At 40.1% G+C, this 16,782-nt stretch overlaps 1 protein-coding gene across 1 annotated transcript in view; it reads right to left on the bottom strand.

Annotated features, from left to right (window-relative positions):
* The window catches only part of SPIDR (scaffold protein involved in DNA repair), a 277,556-nt gene that overhangs the window by 234,575 nt on the left and 26,199 nt on the right, over positions 1-16,782 (bottom strand). Inside the window, exons 2-4 of the mRNA XM_061438706.1 lie at positions 8,094-8,249; positions 7,390-7,456; positions 1,081-1,260 (exon numbers count right to left, since the gene is read on the bottom strand). Coding sequence (XP_061294690.1) covers positions 1,081-1,260; positions 7,390-7,456; positions 8,094-8,249 — 403 coding nt within the window. The remainder of the gene's footprint in view (positions 1-1,080; positions 1,261-7,389; positions 7,457-8,093; positions 8,250-16,782) is intronic.

The following is a 16,782-nucleotide window of genomic DNA, read 5'->3' on the forward strand; positions in this document are numbered from 1 at the left end:
GGAAGAGGTCAAAATACCCACAGTGATAGGAGTGAGGAAGAAGTGGTTTGGAGCCTCACAGATGACTGTGAGGGGTTCAAAACTTCATGGGAGCAAGGGGCTGCAGGTGTGGTAGAAACAGCAAGAGAACTAGAAGTGGAGCCTGTAGATATGACTGAATTGCTCAGATCTCAGGATAAAATTCTAACTGGTGAGGAGGTGCTCCTAGAAAGTGGTTTCTTGAGATGGAATTGACTCCTGGTGGAGAGGCTGTGAAGACTGTTGAAATGGCAACAAAGGATGTAGAATATGACATAAACCTAGCTGATAAAGCAGCAGCAAGGTCTGAGAGGACTGACTCCAATTCTGAAAGAAGTTCTGTGGGTAAAATGTTACTGAGCAGCACTGCATGCTTCAGGGAAAATGTTTATGAAAGGAACACTCCATCGATGTTGCAAACCTCACTGTGGCTTTAAGAAACTGCCACACCAACCCCAAGCTTCACTTGAGTAGCCATCAACACTGAAGTAAGACCCTCCAGCAGCAAAAATGTAAGACTTACTAAATGAAGGCTCAGATGGTACATAGAAGTTTTAAGCAATAAAGTGTTTTTAAATTAGGGTGTGTCTATCATTTGTTTAGACATAATACTAGTGCACACACACTTACTAGACTACAGTAGTATAAACACATGACTTGTATGTGCTGGGAAACCAAAACATTCAGGTAACTTGTTTACTGCAACATTCACTTTACTTTACTGTGCTGGTCTGGAGCCAAACCCAAATACCTCCAGGTACTTTATGCTTTATATTATATTATTTATACTTTATATATTATTTTATATTGTACTTTAGAGAACTGGCTTTGATCAATTTTAACATGTTCAAGCCTAAATTGTCAACTGTAAAAATAATCCTGATAATACCTACCTCTGAGGGAGTTATTGTGAGAAATATTATGAGAAAATGTTTCTAAAAGGTTGGGACTCAGTAATATCAAAATCAATGCTAAGTATTAGAAGAGAAGTGTAAGTTATTTGTATTATTAAAACACAATATATAATAGAAACTAAATTTCTTTAAAAAATTATCAATTTACCTTCACTGGCCCCATCTTCTGGACATAAAATGTTGCTGTTACAACACCTGCCTGTTCTAGAATGATATCCATTATCTCTTTGTGATTTAAAAGCTGTTTTATCTTCATCTGACAGATCACTTCCACTAGAACTCCACGTTATAGCTGCAAGTCCACTGGTACTCTTAGAGGTGGTAGGTTCTGCAAAAGAAAAAAAAAATCTTAATGGCCAATTGATTATGGTTATTGATCAATATGAGGTTTAATACATGCTACTTTGCCAAAGGCACAAATATACAAAGTTCTGTTGATAGTGAAAACAATGTCTTATTTCAAATCTTTCCAACTAAAGGTCTATGAGCAACCTGGCTAAATTAAATCCAAACTACAAGAAGAAAAAAAATAAAATCAAAGTTATAAAAGACAAGGAAAATGACTGGAGCACAAATGAAAAGTCAAAAAATAACCCTGAAATAACTATAAAACTATAACTTTGTTATAGAACTTTGTTATAAAACTATAACTTTGTTATAGAATATTTCATCAAGCCTTAAGGGTAAAAAAGTTCCCAAAAAAACAAAAAATCAATAATTATCTACAAAAGGAATGCTTCTGTGTGCTTCCTTTACTATACTAGGAGCCCTGGTAACAGCAGTTTGCTTAAAATGCTTAACAGCGAGCTTTTAAATTTAATTAACCTTATTTTCAGATTATAGTTGGTTCACATACAGTTGTCAGAAATAACAAGAGAGCCCTGGTATGCTTCAAGCAGCTGCTCCAGGGGTAACATTCTGCAAACTACAGTACAACATCACAGCCAGAATGCCGACAGTGATGCTGTCAAAACAGAGAACAACTCCATCACTGTGGGGATATCTTGCACTGCCTTTTCAAAGCCAGTAACAGAGCTCGCCTCCCCACCTCAATTCCTATTTCCTAGCAATCACAAAGCAATTTTTCACTTCTCTAATTTTGTCATTTCAAGAATAACATACAAATGATATCACCTACATCCCCTTTTATCACTGGCTTTCTGAGCTTAGCATAATTACCTGGACATTCACCAGGCTGTTGTATGTACCAACAGTCACTTCCTTTTTTTTTTTTAATTACTGAGCGCTGTTCTGTGGTGTGAATGAAGCACAACACGTTTAATCAGTTACCCCTTGAAGGACATCTGGATTGTTTTCAGTTTGGGGCTATGACGAATGAAGCCACTACGAACACTGTGTACGGGATTTCATGTGACTGCAATTTCATTCTCCAGGATGTCTAAGGGTATGACTGTTGGACTGTATGGTAATTGCATGTGAAGCCTTATAAAGAACTGCCCAGCTGTGTTCCAGAGTGGCCGTGCCATTCTACAGTCCCACAGCACTGTGAGGGTGATACAGTTTCTCCGTATCACCAGCACGTGGTGTGCTCACTATTTTTATGTTGTCCATTCTACAGACAGGAAATCTAGCAGGAATGGAGCATCTCCACTGCAGTGGAACCAAAGTTTAACAGAAAATCTTACTGATATTAATCAGAACAGATTAGATATCTAATAAAAATCAATTTTCCTATTCACATTGACTGGATAATTGAGTTATAATGCTAAAACCAAGGAAAAAACCCTTAACCACATTTCAATACACTATAAGAGATTAGATATTACAACTCAAGTTTTACAGAAGAGGAAACAGTATCAGAAGCTAAATGGCTTCATTAAATACATATTTATATAACATCTTCGATACAGTAAAACCTTGAGGAAAACCAAAAAAAGAAGAAAATTCCTGCCCTCGAGGAATGCAACATTAATTAACTATGAAAAGAAAAATCAAATACTTTATTTGAGATATGTCACAGAATATTGAGGATCACACAAAAAAGTGAATGCTCCACTTTATACTAATCAGGAAAGGAAGATTCACTGACAAAATGGTGTCTAGAAAATCAACACTTACAAAGGCACAAAAACATGAAATAATAGTAAACATTTACTGAACACTTACTTTGTGTTATGAACATCTAGAATTACTAAAGTTGTCTATCCATCAAAATATAAAATTAAATGTAAACTATTCAGAATAAACAAAGAACCCATATTGATTTAAAGAGCTAATAAAACTAAGCTGTGAACTTACCTACAAAAGACATTATCAATCTTTTTCATTATTATGCATCTGGAAAAGTAATCAAAAGGGAAAAGTGGAATGCTCTATACACTGAATGTGTGAGTCCCCCAAAACTCACACATTGCAGCCTAATCCTCTGTGATGGCCTCTTCAGGAGGTAATCAGGTCATAATGGTGAAGCCCTCAGGAATGCAATTAGCACAAGGTGAAGTGAAGAGGAACTGAAGAGCCTCTTGATGAAGGTGAAAGAGCAGAGTGAAAAAGCTGGTTTAAAACTGAACACTCAAAAAACTAAGATCACGGCATCTGGTCCCATCACTTCCTGGCAAACAGAAGGGGGAAAAGAGGAAGCAGTGACAGATTTTATTTTCTTGGGCTCCAAAATCACTGATAACAGTGACTGCAGTCATGAAATTAAAAGACACTTACTCCTCCAGAAGGAAAGCTATGACAAACCTAGACAGAGTACTAAAAAGCAGAGATAACACTTTGCCGACAGAGGTCAGTATAGTCAAAGCTATGGTTTTCCAAGAGTCAGATACAGACATGAGAGTTGAACCATAAAGAAGGCTGAGCGCTGAAGAATTAATGGTTTTGAATTGTGGTTCTGGAGAAGACTCTTGAGAGTCCCGTGGGCTGCAAAGACATCAAACCAGTCGATCCTATAAGAAATCAACCCTGAAATTCCTTGGAAGGACTGAAGGTGAAGCTCCAATATTTTGGCTACGTGATGAGAAGAGCCAATCATTGGAAAAGACCCTGATGCTGGGAAAGATTGAGGGCAGACGGTTAAGGGGGCAATAGAGGTTGAGATGGTTGGACGGCATCACCGACTCAATGGACATGACTTTGAGCAAACTCTGGGAGATAATGAAGGACAAGGAAGCCTGGCGTGCTGCCGTCCATGGGGTCGCAAAGAACTGGTCACGACTCAGCGAATGAACAACAAATCCACTAATATGTTAAGTTCTAACCCCAGCATCTCAGAATGTAATCGTATTTGGAGACTGGGTCTTTAGGTAATCAAATTAAAGTGAGAAGTTAGTGTGGGCCCCCATCTATTACGACAGCTCTCCTTACATAAAGGAGAAATCTCGACACCTAACCACACATGCAGAGAGGGAAGACCTAGGAAAGAGATACTTGGAAAAGAAACAGCCACCTACAAGTCAAGGAAACAAGTCAGGAGCACATTTCCTGGAAGGAACCAATCCTGCCAATATCTCACTTTGGAATTCTAGCCTCCAGAACTGTGAGAGATAAAGTTTCTGTTGTTTAAAATATCCTGTCTGTAGCACTTCATTATGGCAGCCTTAGCCATATGCTAACCCAAGTCACTTTGGAGAGAAAGATGAGCAACAGAGGAGGGTCTGCCCTGAAAAAAACCTATGGTTCAACAGGGAGAAAGACACATCAAAAAATAACAATTTAAAAATTTACTGATGCCTTTCAAGGAGATTTCTGACCTCAACAAAAAACAGCCTCTGAGAATATATTCTGCAGAATATTTCAAGAAAAATAAAATAAAACACACTATTTTTTTTTATTACATGGTTTCATTTGCTTAGGAAACACATTTTCACATTTTTTAAAAAGTTCTTCCTTTTAAAGAAAATTACTATTTACAAAGGTTCCAGCCTATTTTTATTTCAGTTTTCTCTTCTTCCACCTGCTACAAACCTTCCGGCAAGATCCTTTGCCAGCAAGCAAAGGATCACCTCTCTCACCCCTTCTCTTCTCCTCCATCTCCTCCCCCTTCCTTGTCTGGTTCTCAGTACCTTTCAGGTAAGGAAACAGACATGGAGATAAGGAAATGGAGTCTCCCCGTTTTTTGCACACTTTGCCAAAGTATGTTCCCCCACTTTTGCTTCCCTGTTCTCAAAAAAATACTACTTCCACATTCTAGAAATTTTGTTAACAGCCTATCTTAAACTAACACTTTAAAAGTTACTATTTTTAAAATAAACCAGTTTCAGGGAATGCCTTGAGTTCCCTTTTCTATCAGTTTCTATTTATGAGTTTTTGGTAAATTATTAATAACACTTTGTTCTCTTAACAAGCTGCTTATGCTGTAAACAAATTAACTATACATGGATATATGCTTTTCCAGTCTATCAGAACATACTGGTCATTGCACAGAAAAGATAGTATAGCAGAGTAGGTTTTAGGTTGAATAAACATTGGCATGGAAAACCAACTCAAAAGATGCTTTTGAAATTAAACACAAGGTAGCAGCTTATTTAATATTTCTTTCTCTGTCCAAGTTAAATTTGATTATACCTTCAAATCTGCAGAAAAAGGTATAACCCACATCGTGTAAAAGAAAGAAAGAGTTGATTCTTGAACAACCCAGGCGTGAACTGCACAGGTCTATTTACACAGAAATTTTTTTGTATGTACTACTACAGTCCTACACAACCCACAGTAGGTTGAATCTGCTGATGCAGAATTGCAGATAGGGCTGATTGTGAAGTTAGCTCCAGGCGAATTTCTGACTGTGTGTAGGGTCAGCACCCCAGCCCCCCATGCCAGTCATTCAAGGGACAACTGTACTATTTATTTTCTCCATACTTCATATTATGACAGCTTAGAAATTAAAATTAAATTGATCTTTGAAAATTACAACATTTGGCATTAATAATAGTAAAATTTAAATTCTGTAGCACCATCAGAAGATTACGGTATTATTTTACTATACAGTATTTTAAGAATCAAAAAAATTAGGAGAATTTTATTTTTCAATTGCATAAAAGGAACCCCCTTAAAATAATAATACAGCTTAAAGTGTTAAATCTCTTATTCACAGAAAGTTTTTCACTTAGCAGGACACTGAGCAGGCGCTCACCTCTCTGCCATCAAACAGAACAGCAATTGCTGCAGTTGTTACCATCTAAGTCCCTAAGTCATGTCCAACTCTCTGCGACCCCACGGACAGCGGCACGCCAGATTCCTCTGCCCTCTACCATCTTCTGGAGCTTGCTCAAACTCATGTCCATTGACTTGGTGATGCCATCCAACCATCTCATCCTCTGCCATCCCCTTCTCCTCCTGCCCTCAATCTTTCCCAGCATCAGTCCCATTTCCAATGAATCAGCTCTTCTCATGAAGTGACCACATTACTGGAGCTTCAGCTTCAGCATCAGTTCTTCCAATGAATATTCAGGGTTGATTTCCTTTAGGACTGACTGATGTGATCTCCTACTAAGTGTTAACCTTTGAACAGGGATTTTTTTTTTTTAATTCACAACAACCCAGTGAGATACACAAGTTTGAGACCTATTTTCCAGATGCAGAAACTGAAGCAAAGCATGCTTAGCTTGCTTTCTCAAGATACCACAGTCAAAACACAGTCGGGACATGGCACAATCAAATGAGACCCCCGAAGTCTGGAGTCACAACCCCTCCTGCCCAGCCTGAGGGTGAGCGAGTGTAGCAGCAGAACCTGCGGCCTCCCTGATAGTCACACCCCTTCCTCCTTACCAACAAAATCCCAGTTTTATTGGAGCAGAAACACATATGTTTAAAAATCCCTAATTTCACTGATGTCTCTTTTGGTGGAGGTGACACTGTGGAACAGATTCTGGCTAAAGGCAGAGGTCCGAGGGACAGTACTCCTTCTCAGAGGAAAGTTCCTTTGGAGAAAATCCTCCCAAGTCTACACTTTTCCTGAGAACTGGGCCTGCAGAATTCAGCTTCTTCCTCATGACTACAAAAACAGACAGCAGAACTCAAAATGAGTCCAGCCCCCTGACCTTCTTGTTGCAGGAGATAAATTCAACCCATCCCTTCAAACACTTCAATACACTTTCCTACGATCCATAACTCCAAGTCTTCCCTAACCATCACTGACTAAGTAGTATAGTCCTTATATTACCGGTCATAACTTTATTTCTCAAATCAGATTCCTTTTAAAACCCTGCAGCCATGAATCTGAGCTTACCTACTGGGTTCTGTTGATAACAGTGAATTCAATAAAGAAACAAAAAAATTTAATAATTATCTATAGGAGGCATTAAAAATGGGACAAATGGTGAAAAAAGATGAGAGAGATGCAAAAAACACCTTTTTACATTGTTTGGGTGTTTTTTCTAACCATGAATATATAGTTTTTCCAAACGATATAAATGACTTTTTAAAAGAAAACAAATAAATCAAAGGAGGATATATTAGGCTTTTTTCTTTCCTGCCAAGAAATCAACAATATTACCTTTCTTGGGTCGACAGGATAATTCAAGGTGTTTTTCTGTAGTAGTCTTCTTTTCATCTGTTAATGACTTCAAGCAGATAATGGTAACAATAATAATAATAATTAATAATGATGTAGTAATTCATGTGACAAGAGCTAAAAACCAACATTACATAAAATATTCAAGACTTACACTACACCCCTTTAACATATTCGTCTATTTTCCTTTATTTACCAACAAGTATTCCCAAAGCACATATTTATAATTGCATTTTTGTATTTTTCCAGAATCTAAACAGAGGACTGTCTTTTTAGAGTTGATAACAGTGGTGAGCACCCCTTCTTACGGTGAGTACTTCAAAGTTACCACATAAACCAAAATCAACCAGAATCCCCCAGTGTCATCAGGTCCTGATACATAAGCATTTCATTAAATAGACTTCTTTTAAAGGTAGGATGCTCAACAGTGTCATCTTCTGAGAATATTTCCAGTATGCATCCCTACTTACAAAGTGCAAAGTCCTACATGACAGAAAGAGGTGAATACTACTATGCCACGATTGTAGGGAATTCAAGGATGAGAAAAACAAGGAACACATCAATTACAGTGTTCTGAAAGAAAATAAGGAAGGGAATTCCAAAGAAATGTAAGTATAGTGGCGTGAACTCTCAGGAAGCTAGGATTTATCGCTCAGCGTTCGGGGAAGACAGCATCATGACTTTACCGGAGTGCCAGGACTCTTCAGAAATCCTTCTCCACACCTGAGCCATGCTTCAGACAGGGAAGCCACAGTCCCCACGGTCCTGAGCCCTGCTCGTCTGCATGGTAGGGGACTCTCTCCTGGAAAGGACGGGTACTCTGCATCCCGATTTCTTTTTCTCTGTAGAAACAGTTTTCAAAGAAAAAAAATAAGGAAATCAATTTCATTAAATATACACTAACAAATGGCATTGGGGAGCAAGCCCAGCAATGGCATCAGTGAGGACCCAGTTTTTATTTCATTTTCATGTAGAATTTCCATTTTAGTGTCTTTTTAGAGAACAGTATTTCTCCAGTCTTTAAGGACTTAGCTCCTTCCATGGGCTTCGGTGGAGGCCGTGGGGCAACGGCTGCAGGTCTGCTTCAGGGGGAAGGTCCTTCTGGGCTTCCTGGGAATGACTCCTGACCCCCTGGCTGTGAGTGACACGGCTCATACAGTAAGGTAGTTTCACACACAGCTCGTGAAGCACACAGGCATTGGAAACACTCGTTTCAGCAATGTCTGATGGCTTCAGCCTCTACTTTGTTCCAAATGAGGAACTTCTTAATGGCCTTGTCCTTGGGCACACACTGGGCACAGCTGGTGCATGAACAGGCTGCATGTGGCCTCGGCCCTTCCTAGACACGACCATCGTTTTTTCCTTCTGTGGTCATTTTGGAAATGGAAGCAAGGAGGCAAGAGAGAACTGGCAGAGTTTGCAAACTGTCTCTGAACCTCCACAGAAAGAAGAGTCAGAAGACAGCAAAACTAAAAGGGCTTGAACAACACAACTAGACAACCAACTCTAAAATACAAGTGGATGAGGACAAACCATGAACCCTCCAAAGTCCTGCATGGTATCCCATCTGACAGGAAAGAGCCAAGAGAAGCAAGAAAACAGAGGAGGGCTGAGCACAGAGGCAGCTGGTGTGCAGCAGGCAGGAGAGCAGCAGCTGAGAATGCACCAGAAATGGGAGGGCAGGGGCTCCACCCGAGACCCAAAGGAACCAAGGAGCTTACGACCAAAAACGGTGACAACACTGATTGTTTTCTCTCAAGCTATTTTATTTAGGTTTTTTTTTTTTTAATGTCTACGACAAACAATGGAGAAGGAAATGGCAACCCACTCGGGTATTCTTGCCTGGAGAAGTCCACGGACAGAGGAGCCTGACGGGCTACAGTCCATGGGGTCACAAAGAGCTGGACATGACTGAGTGACTAACACAATACGTGACAAACAAACACTCACCTTATAAGTTCTTTAATTTACATTTTATTTTAAAGAAAATTTTAGATTTGCATTGGGAATTAAATTAAGGTAACCTACTAGAAGCTGATCACTTTATCAGAAATAAAACCCCCCAACCAATGACACTGCAGTTTTAAAAAATAAATTAAGATTAAAATACACCATTAAAACTTCCTTAATGAGGAAGAAGGGAACAGATTCATAAACATAAATTCAGCCATAACATAGATGGCATTTTAATACTTAAGAGGTCTAAGCTTGTTTCCTCTTATGTAGAAATTCCCGTGGTGGAGAGAACTGCAAGCAAAGAGGCATCGACCTCAGGAAGGTGCCACCTCCACCACAGTGCAGCTATCTGAAGAGGTTCACTGAGTTACCTAGAACAGTAAGGAAACTGGGAAACATCATTTGGTCTATTCAGTTCTTGGTCTATATATATACATATATTTTTAACTCCCGAATATCTCTCTAATACAATAAATCGGTCCAGGTCGGCTCCTCAGTAAAGTGGGTGATACCAGGAATGGGACAGGGAAGGACAGCATGAGCCTGAAATATCCTGAGCCAGAGAGTAAGAAACTGCTCAAGGAATAATGAGAGCATGCAAAAAAGACATAGGGGCCTGCATGAAGGGGCCCTCGTGGCCAAATGTGGGACATTCCAGCATCAAGGAAGTAATGACAGTAAAGGATTATAACCAACTGAACAAAATAAGAATGTAAGTCTACAACGACATAAACAAACAAATGACAGATTTAGAATATCATCAATGAAACTAGTAGGTGAAGTCTGAGGATGAAGAGAATATATACATGGTCACAGAACATCTCCCCGGAAGTGACTTATTAATTCCAAAGGGAAAAACAGTAACTTTACAGTGGGGAAATCTTTCAGACACCATCTTAATCAAGTCATGAATGTTGATGCAAACCATCAACAAGTGCTTCTTGATATGAGGCACCGAGCAGAATATAAGTCAACCTCCACAATATTACTACCAAAAACACATAACCTCAATCTCAACACTGAAAACATCAGACAAACCTAAAACAACTGGACTGCCCGCCTCAACAAGGACCCGGCCAAGAAACACGGAGAGAACCTGAGGAGCTAACCCAGATCAACGTAAGGCTGCAGAGGCATGGAGAGAAAATACAGCATGTGATCCTGGACTGGATCCTGAACCAGGAAAACAGACCATTATTAGGCAACTGATCTGAGAACACGGACATGAGTTGGTGATGGACAGGGAGGCCTGGCGTGCTGCAGTTCATGGGGTCGCAAAGAGTCAGACACGACTGTGCAACTGAACTGAGCGGATCTGAGAACTGGAACAAGCAGACAGAGTGGGGCCATGAACCTCCGCTGGGAACATGCATGTCAGGTGACTCGGAATTTTCCCTGCTCTACATGCCTGCAAGAGACTATAAAAGCACCATGAGCAGCGATTCAGGGATTACAAATAAAGTTGAGCAAGGAGGCAATTTCATAAATATACAGTCTTTGAAAAATGAGAATTGACTGTACTTTGAACGGAGCATACTTAGAAAGAAGCAACTAGTTAAAACCCAAAAACGTTAAATTCTGCTTTACTATCCACATCAGCCCCTCACAGACCACTTTTCCTTCCTCTCACCTCTCTGCTCAAATTTTCACTTCTTTCACATCAGGTGTATGTATTTACTCATTTTGAAACTTTATTCCTTTGATACCAAATGCATGCCACTAGACATCTGTGGGATACTCCCTTTGGAAAGAAGTGAAAATTTCTAAATATTGCTTTGGATATCATGTAATAAATTTGGAGAACAAATCAAATGTCTACCAATACAAAGTTTACTTGGGTATCTGAAAAAATCTCAGTGGCTCTAGCCACATACTCAATGGATGTCAACACTTTTCACCCAGGAATTGATCTACATTAAGGAGAGAGAATGAGGAACAGATGTGAAGTTTTAACTACATCAGCGAGTATGCCCGCACTGTGGTGCTCAGAGCCTGTCCTGTGAGGTTTACTGAGTGCGTGTTTTTTTCAGAGACCCTTCCTCTGCTCTGACAATAGAACATCTCTCAGGCTTGTCACTCACTACTTTGGTTACATCTGACCCGTCCTCTGCTTCTCTGGATTTCATCCACACTCAAGATTCTTCAGGGACTAGAACCCTGTAACTTAACATAAAGGACAGAATTCTAAGGTCCTGCTTTCCAGTCAGCCAATGCAGACACTCTGCAGGCCCCGGGACACAAAATGAGCAAGAAGGACCCCACCCTCCAGCAGCTCAGGCAGGAGTGACACAGACCCTCCCACAAGTGCAAGGACAAAAGGGTCTGAGCCCCAGTTCGGGCAGCTCCCAGCCCGACCCTCCACAGCCCTCTTCGGCAGTCCCTCCGACTGCCCCAGCCAGTCTCATTTCCCGTGCTGCTGCCAGGCGGGGCATTTCCAACACCACACCTGCATCCACGCACGCTTTGCCAGACGTCTCCTCTCCTCCTCTGGTCACTCTAACAGATTCCTCCACAGATCATGCTCATCTTTTCCATGAAATATCCTTCAAAGTCTCCATCAACGCCCTCCCTCAGGGACCCCATCCGGTGTCTTGCCCAACTTACCCCTTGCCCTGGAGTAAGAGCTCCTGAGGGCAGGAGTCCCGTGCCTCTGCACCTCATCCCCGCTGCACAGCACCCCCCCTGAGGTCCTCTTTACATAACTACTGAACAAACAGGCAAATTCTGTGACTATTACACCAGATCTGTCACAAAATTTTTAAATATCCAAGGTAAGTCAGTCAGTAAGTATAAGCCTATGGGGAAATGCAGCCCACTTCATTTCCATTTTATCCACCTATGGTCAAAAACAATACCTCCAGCATCCCTCTCTACATGGCTAGACAGCATGGATACTTCTCTCTCCACAGTGTTCACTCTACCACAAGCAGGTGCTTACAGGGCAACTTCACTACCCAACCTTCTCGTTCATCCACCTTTTTTTTTTTTTTCCACAAAAAACACACACACTCCCCAACCACAGTTTTGGGCACCCAGCATGGTCAAGGTTAATCATAGGACATTGGCCTGTCCACAGTGACTGGTCCAGTAATGCCACGGGACCCAAGCTGAGGCAGTCAGAGACCCGCTCAGTGGGACCACTGGAGAAGATTCTCTTCTCAACTTGGTCAAGGGTGTGTCCCCAAAGCAGCCAGCCACCTTATCCCATACAATGGGAAGAAACCTGAGAAAGTCAGAAGACGAACAAGCCATGCTCCAGGCTAGAGGGCAGGTCCCCAAGCAGCCCAGGTGCCCAGATGCTGTGAGCTGCAGGCCAACGCAGCAATCTTCCAAGCCTCTATCCAACTTAAATCGGCCTTCAATCACCAGATACTAAAAGAGCTGAGCCACAGTATTCAGTAAATATCTATACTGAGCTGAAGTGACTCACTGAGCCCTCTGAAGGTACACAGCCAAAACCCATTTTCACCTTCAATGACCTTGGGCTCTAACGACATAATTAGAGTGGAGGAAGAAATAGACCAACATTGGGCTGATGAGCTCAGAAACAGGTTCATGAGTGAATGTTTCCTGGAGAAAGCTCGCTCTGACTTGAACAAAGGAAGAAATATACTTTGGTGACGGCTACCTGTAGATCCTGGGTTGTCCAGGCTAGTCAATGTCGTGAGCTATTATCCTCCTTAAGCACAGAAATACCCAGGAAATTTCACAAGCAGAACACAAATCCTTTCGCCCTCATCTTCAGGCTGTGCTGTCACACTGGTCTGGCCTGAGTCACAGCTGTGCTACCAGTTGGCTACATTTACAATTCTCAAGACCCAGTTTCTGTGTCAGTAAAATATGGATAATAGATGCACGTATCTCAAGACCACCACCAAGATAAAATCTGTACTTAAAAACAATACTGTGAGATGATAGTACCATATACCACCATAACAGAAGGAAGAAGAAGAGTTGGTTAATATTCAGGAGAGTTAATATGAGAATGTACTTTAGACATTTTTAATAAAGATGTTTACTAGGATTCACAAAAATACTGTTTCAATCTAATGACCAGCTTTAATATTTCAAAACTCAAAAAAAGAAAATGAAGTTTACTGATTAGCACCCTACAGTCTCTCAGAGAGTTTAAGGAGCAGAAAGGAATTAAATGACTCGTTGGAAAAAGCCAGTGTATACACACACAATGGAGCATTATTCAGCCTTAAAGAAAGAAAAAAATTCTGACACAAGATACAACATGGAAAAACCTTGAAGACATTAAGCTAAGTGAAATAAAAGAGACCCAAAAGGCAAACACCGTATGATTCCACTCACATGAGGTCCTCAGAGTCATCAAATTCACAGAGACATAAAGTAGAACTATGGTGGCCAGGGGCTGGGGGAGGGAAAAATGAGGAGCTGTTGTTTAAATGGGTAAAGGGTTTCGGTTTGGGATGACAAAAAATTCTAGAGATGGAAGGTGGTGACAGTTCCAGAACAACAGGAAAGTACTTAGTGTCACACACCATACACTTAAAATCGTTAAAACAGTAAACTACATTATTTTACCACAAGTCTAAAAATTGCTATCAAGGGCAATGCACATCAAAATCATCAGGTATGCTTTTGGAGACAGGAGATCCTCAAACCTCAAATGAGAACCCTGAGTGAGGAGAGGCTCAGGAATTTGCATTTCAGCAACCATCTTGCTGAGTCTTCCACTATTACAGTTTGAGAACTGCCACACAGCACACTGGGTTAAAATCCGCACTGTAAGGGGAAACTAAACACACAAGCGTCTCTGCACATACTTGGAATTTTCTATAGCTGTCAAGTACACACTGTTGGGTAAAACAAGTAAAAATACCATTGGCTCTGCTGAGCTTTTGAAAAGGCCAAGGGAGAAACCTATGAAGCTTTACATCCCAGGGGCTGGAGGCTGTAAGAAGGAAATCTTCAAAGACCAGGATGCAAGTCCCAAGACACTATATTCAGGCTCCAAACTCTCCTACCATAGACAGTTCCACTCCTCAAGCCGTCATTCAACCATGCACAAGTTTCTCTCTGCTTTTTTTTTTTTTAATCTCTCTCTTACCATGACCCCATCTAGTTATCCCTTGCTCCTTCTCTTCCCTAGCACACTTACATAGAGACTACTGCAACTTCATTTCTTCACTAACCTCTCCTCAAAACTGTTTTCCCTTTGATGAATGTATTGCTTCACACTCATAAATGTACAGGTATCATTATTTTCATAAATAAATGACAAGAACTGAAAAAAGAATTCAATGTGTCATGTCCAATTCTTTGCAACCCCACAGACTGTAGCCCACCAGGCTCCTCTGTCCATGAGATTCTCCAGGCAAGAATACTGGACAGGGTAGCCATTTCCTTCTCCAGGGGATCTTCCTGACCCAGGGATCGGACTGGCGTCTCCTGAGTCTCCTGCATTGGCAGGCAGTTTCTTTACCAGAGCCCCCTAGGAAGCCCAGGTGAATTCAATAAACTGGTTCAAAATAAGGAAAGACTTATACAGAATGTTCAAAGGGAAAATTTTTTGAGACCTTCATAAAACTGTGGCCAAGAACTCAGGCACTAAGTATGCTTCTCTTCTTTCTGTAAATAAATTAGTTATTGGGTATACAAAATACACTGTTTTTCTCTGTCATAGTTTTTAGGAGGAGATAACCTAGAGTTACACAAACTGGACAGGTTTTCTTACAAATAACTTTTACAGAAATTGTTCTTGTGTGTTTCAATCTTTACAGAAGTATTCCTTTTTGTGTCTTGACATTACAATAACTTTTTTTAAAGAATCACTCTATTCCACTATTTGTCTATTACAAAAACTGAGTACAAAATTGTGTACCAGGGACCAGGCTAGCCACTGACACACCTGTTTTAATACACTGCTGCCCGATTCGTGTCTTCTGATTACACACATTTTAGCTGTATCCTTAAAACAGATAATGTTGTATTCTGCTGTTTTTCTTTGCTCAATGAGAATTTTCTGATGCTCTACAAAAGTCCTACCCCTTAAAAGAAGAGAAATCAAACCTATGAGTTTATGAGAAGCCAATGGAAACCATTTATACACAAGAATCAGTGTTCTGTTTCTGATTGTATCCGGATGGAAAAGAATATTCAGAATTTATTTTCAAGTATATATCTATTAACACTAATGACTGTAAGTTTTAAAACAGTAACATCAATTTTGATGTAGATACAAGCATTGATAGAAAAAAATATTTGCAGGAAACGCATGAAAGTGCCTGTGTCACCTGACTGCAGATTGACAGGTGATATTCTCTAGTGTATTATTTTATAGTAATTTTATAATAGGTGTGTATTATTATCAGAAAAGACAAAAAAAAAATTTAACTGTTCTAAACTGTACACACTAAAATCCCAAGTATCTTTCCAGCTTGAGTCTCTGTTCCAAAAGGAACCTAAGTACTCCCCCTGCTGGTTATTTAAACAATTCCCCAAAAGTAAGGGCAATGGTTAGAAGGCAAAGATTTCTTAAATCAAATCATATCAAAAGACAATGATACCTGAACTATGAACTTCAGAGCAAGTTAACAGGATATCAGGAAACAACGTAACCACTCTAAAGCTTTTCTTTCCTAAGTTTCTTTAGCTACCTCCTTCAATGTCTTCCATACCTTCAAACTTTTTTCTCCATACATCTGAATCCATTAGCTTTGCTGATCAAAATCCAAATTATGAAGCAAAGTATTAAGAGTACTGAATTTTTAACTTTCTTTTCCTAAATATATACACGGGCCTTGATTACGTGCTCAGTCACTTCAGCTGTGTCCAGCTCTTTTTGCTCCATGGACTGCAACCCAGCAGGCTCCCCTGTCAATGGGATTCTCCAGGCAAGAATACTGGAGTGGGTAGCCATTCCCTTTTCCAGGGTATGTTCCGGACCCAGGGATCGAACCTGCCCCTCCTGTGTTTCCTGCACTGCAGACAGATTCTTTACCTCAAAGTCACGAGGAAAGCCCAACTCCATCTGCACTTATATTTTAATTAAGTCATTTAAGACAAAATGGACATTAGGAGACACTGGAACAATGTCTTTAAAATTCTGAGGAAAACTGGTTTTCAATCTAGACTTATATACTCAGCCAAATTATTAATCAACAGTGCAAACAAAATAAAGAAATTTTCAGACATGCAGAACTCAAAAAAACTCTTTATTAGGAAGATACTGGAGGATATATCACAGTAAAAGGAGGAAATAAGCCATATACCTGACTAGAGACAGGCATAAAAACTTTAATTACCTATAATTAAGTAAAAAATGATGTAAAGAAAAATATGCAGTGATTATTTCCTATATTAAAATAATGGCTGCACAGAAAGGAAACAGTATATACAACTTGAGTTTTCAATGGACCATATTTATGTGACCGTAGTATTAATATTCAC

This window comes from Bos javanicus, chromosome 14, assembly GCF_032452875.1.
Source record: "Bos javanicus breed banteng chromosome 14, ARS-OSU_banteng_1.0, whole genome shotgun sequence".
NCBI lineage: Eukaryota > Metazoa > Chordata > Mammalia > Artiodactyla > Bovidae > Bos > Bos javanicus.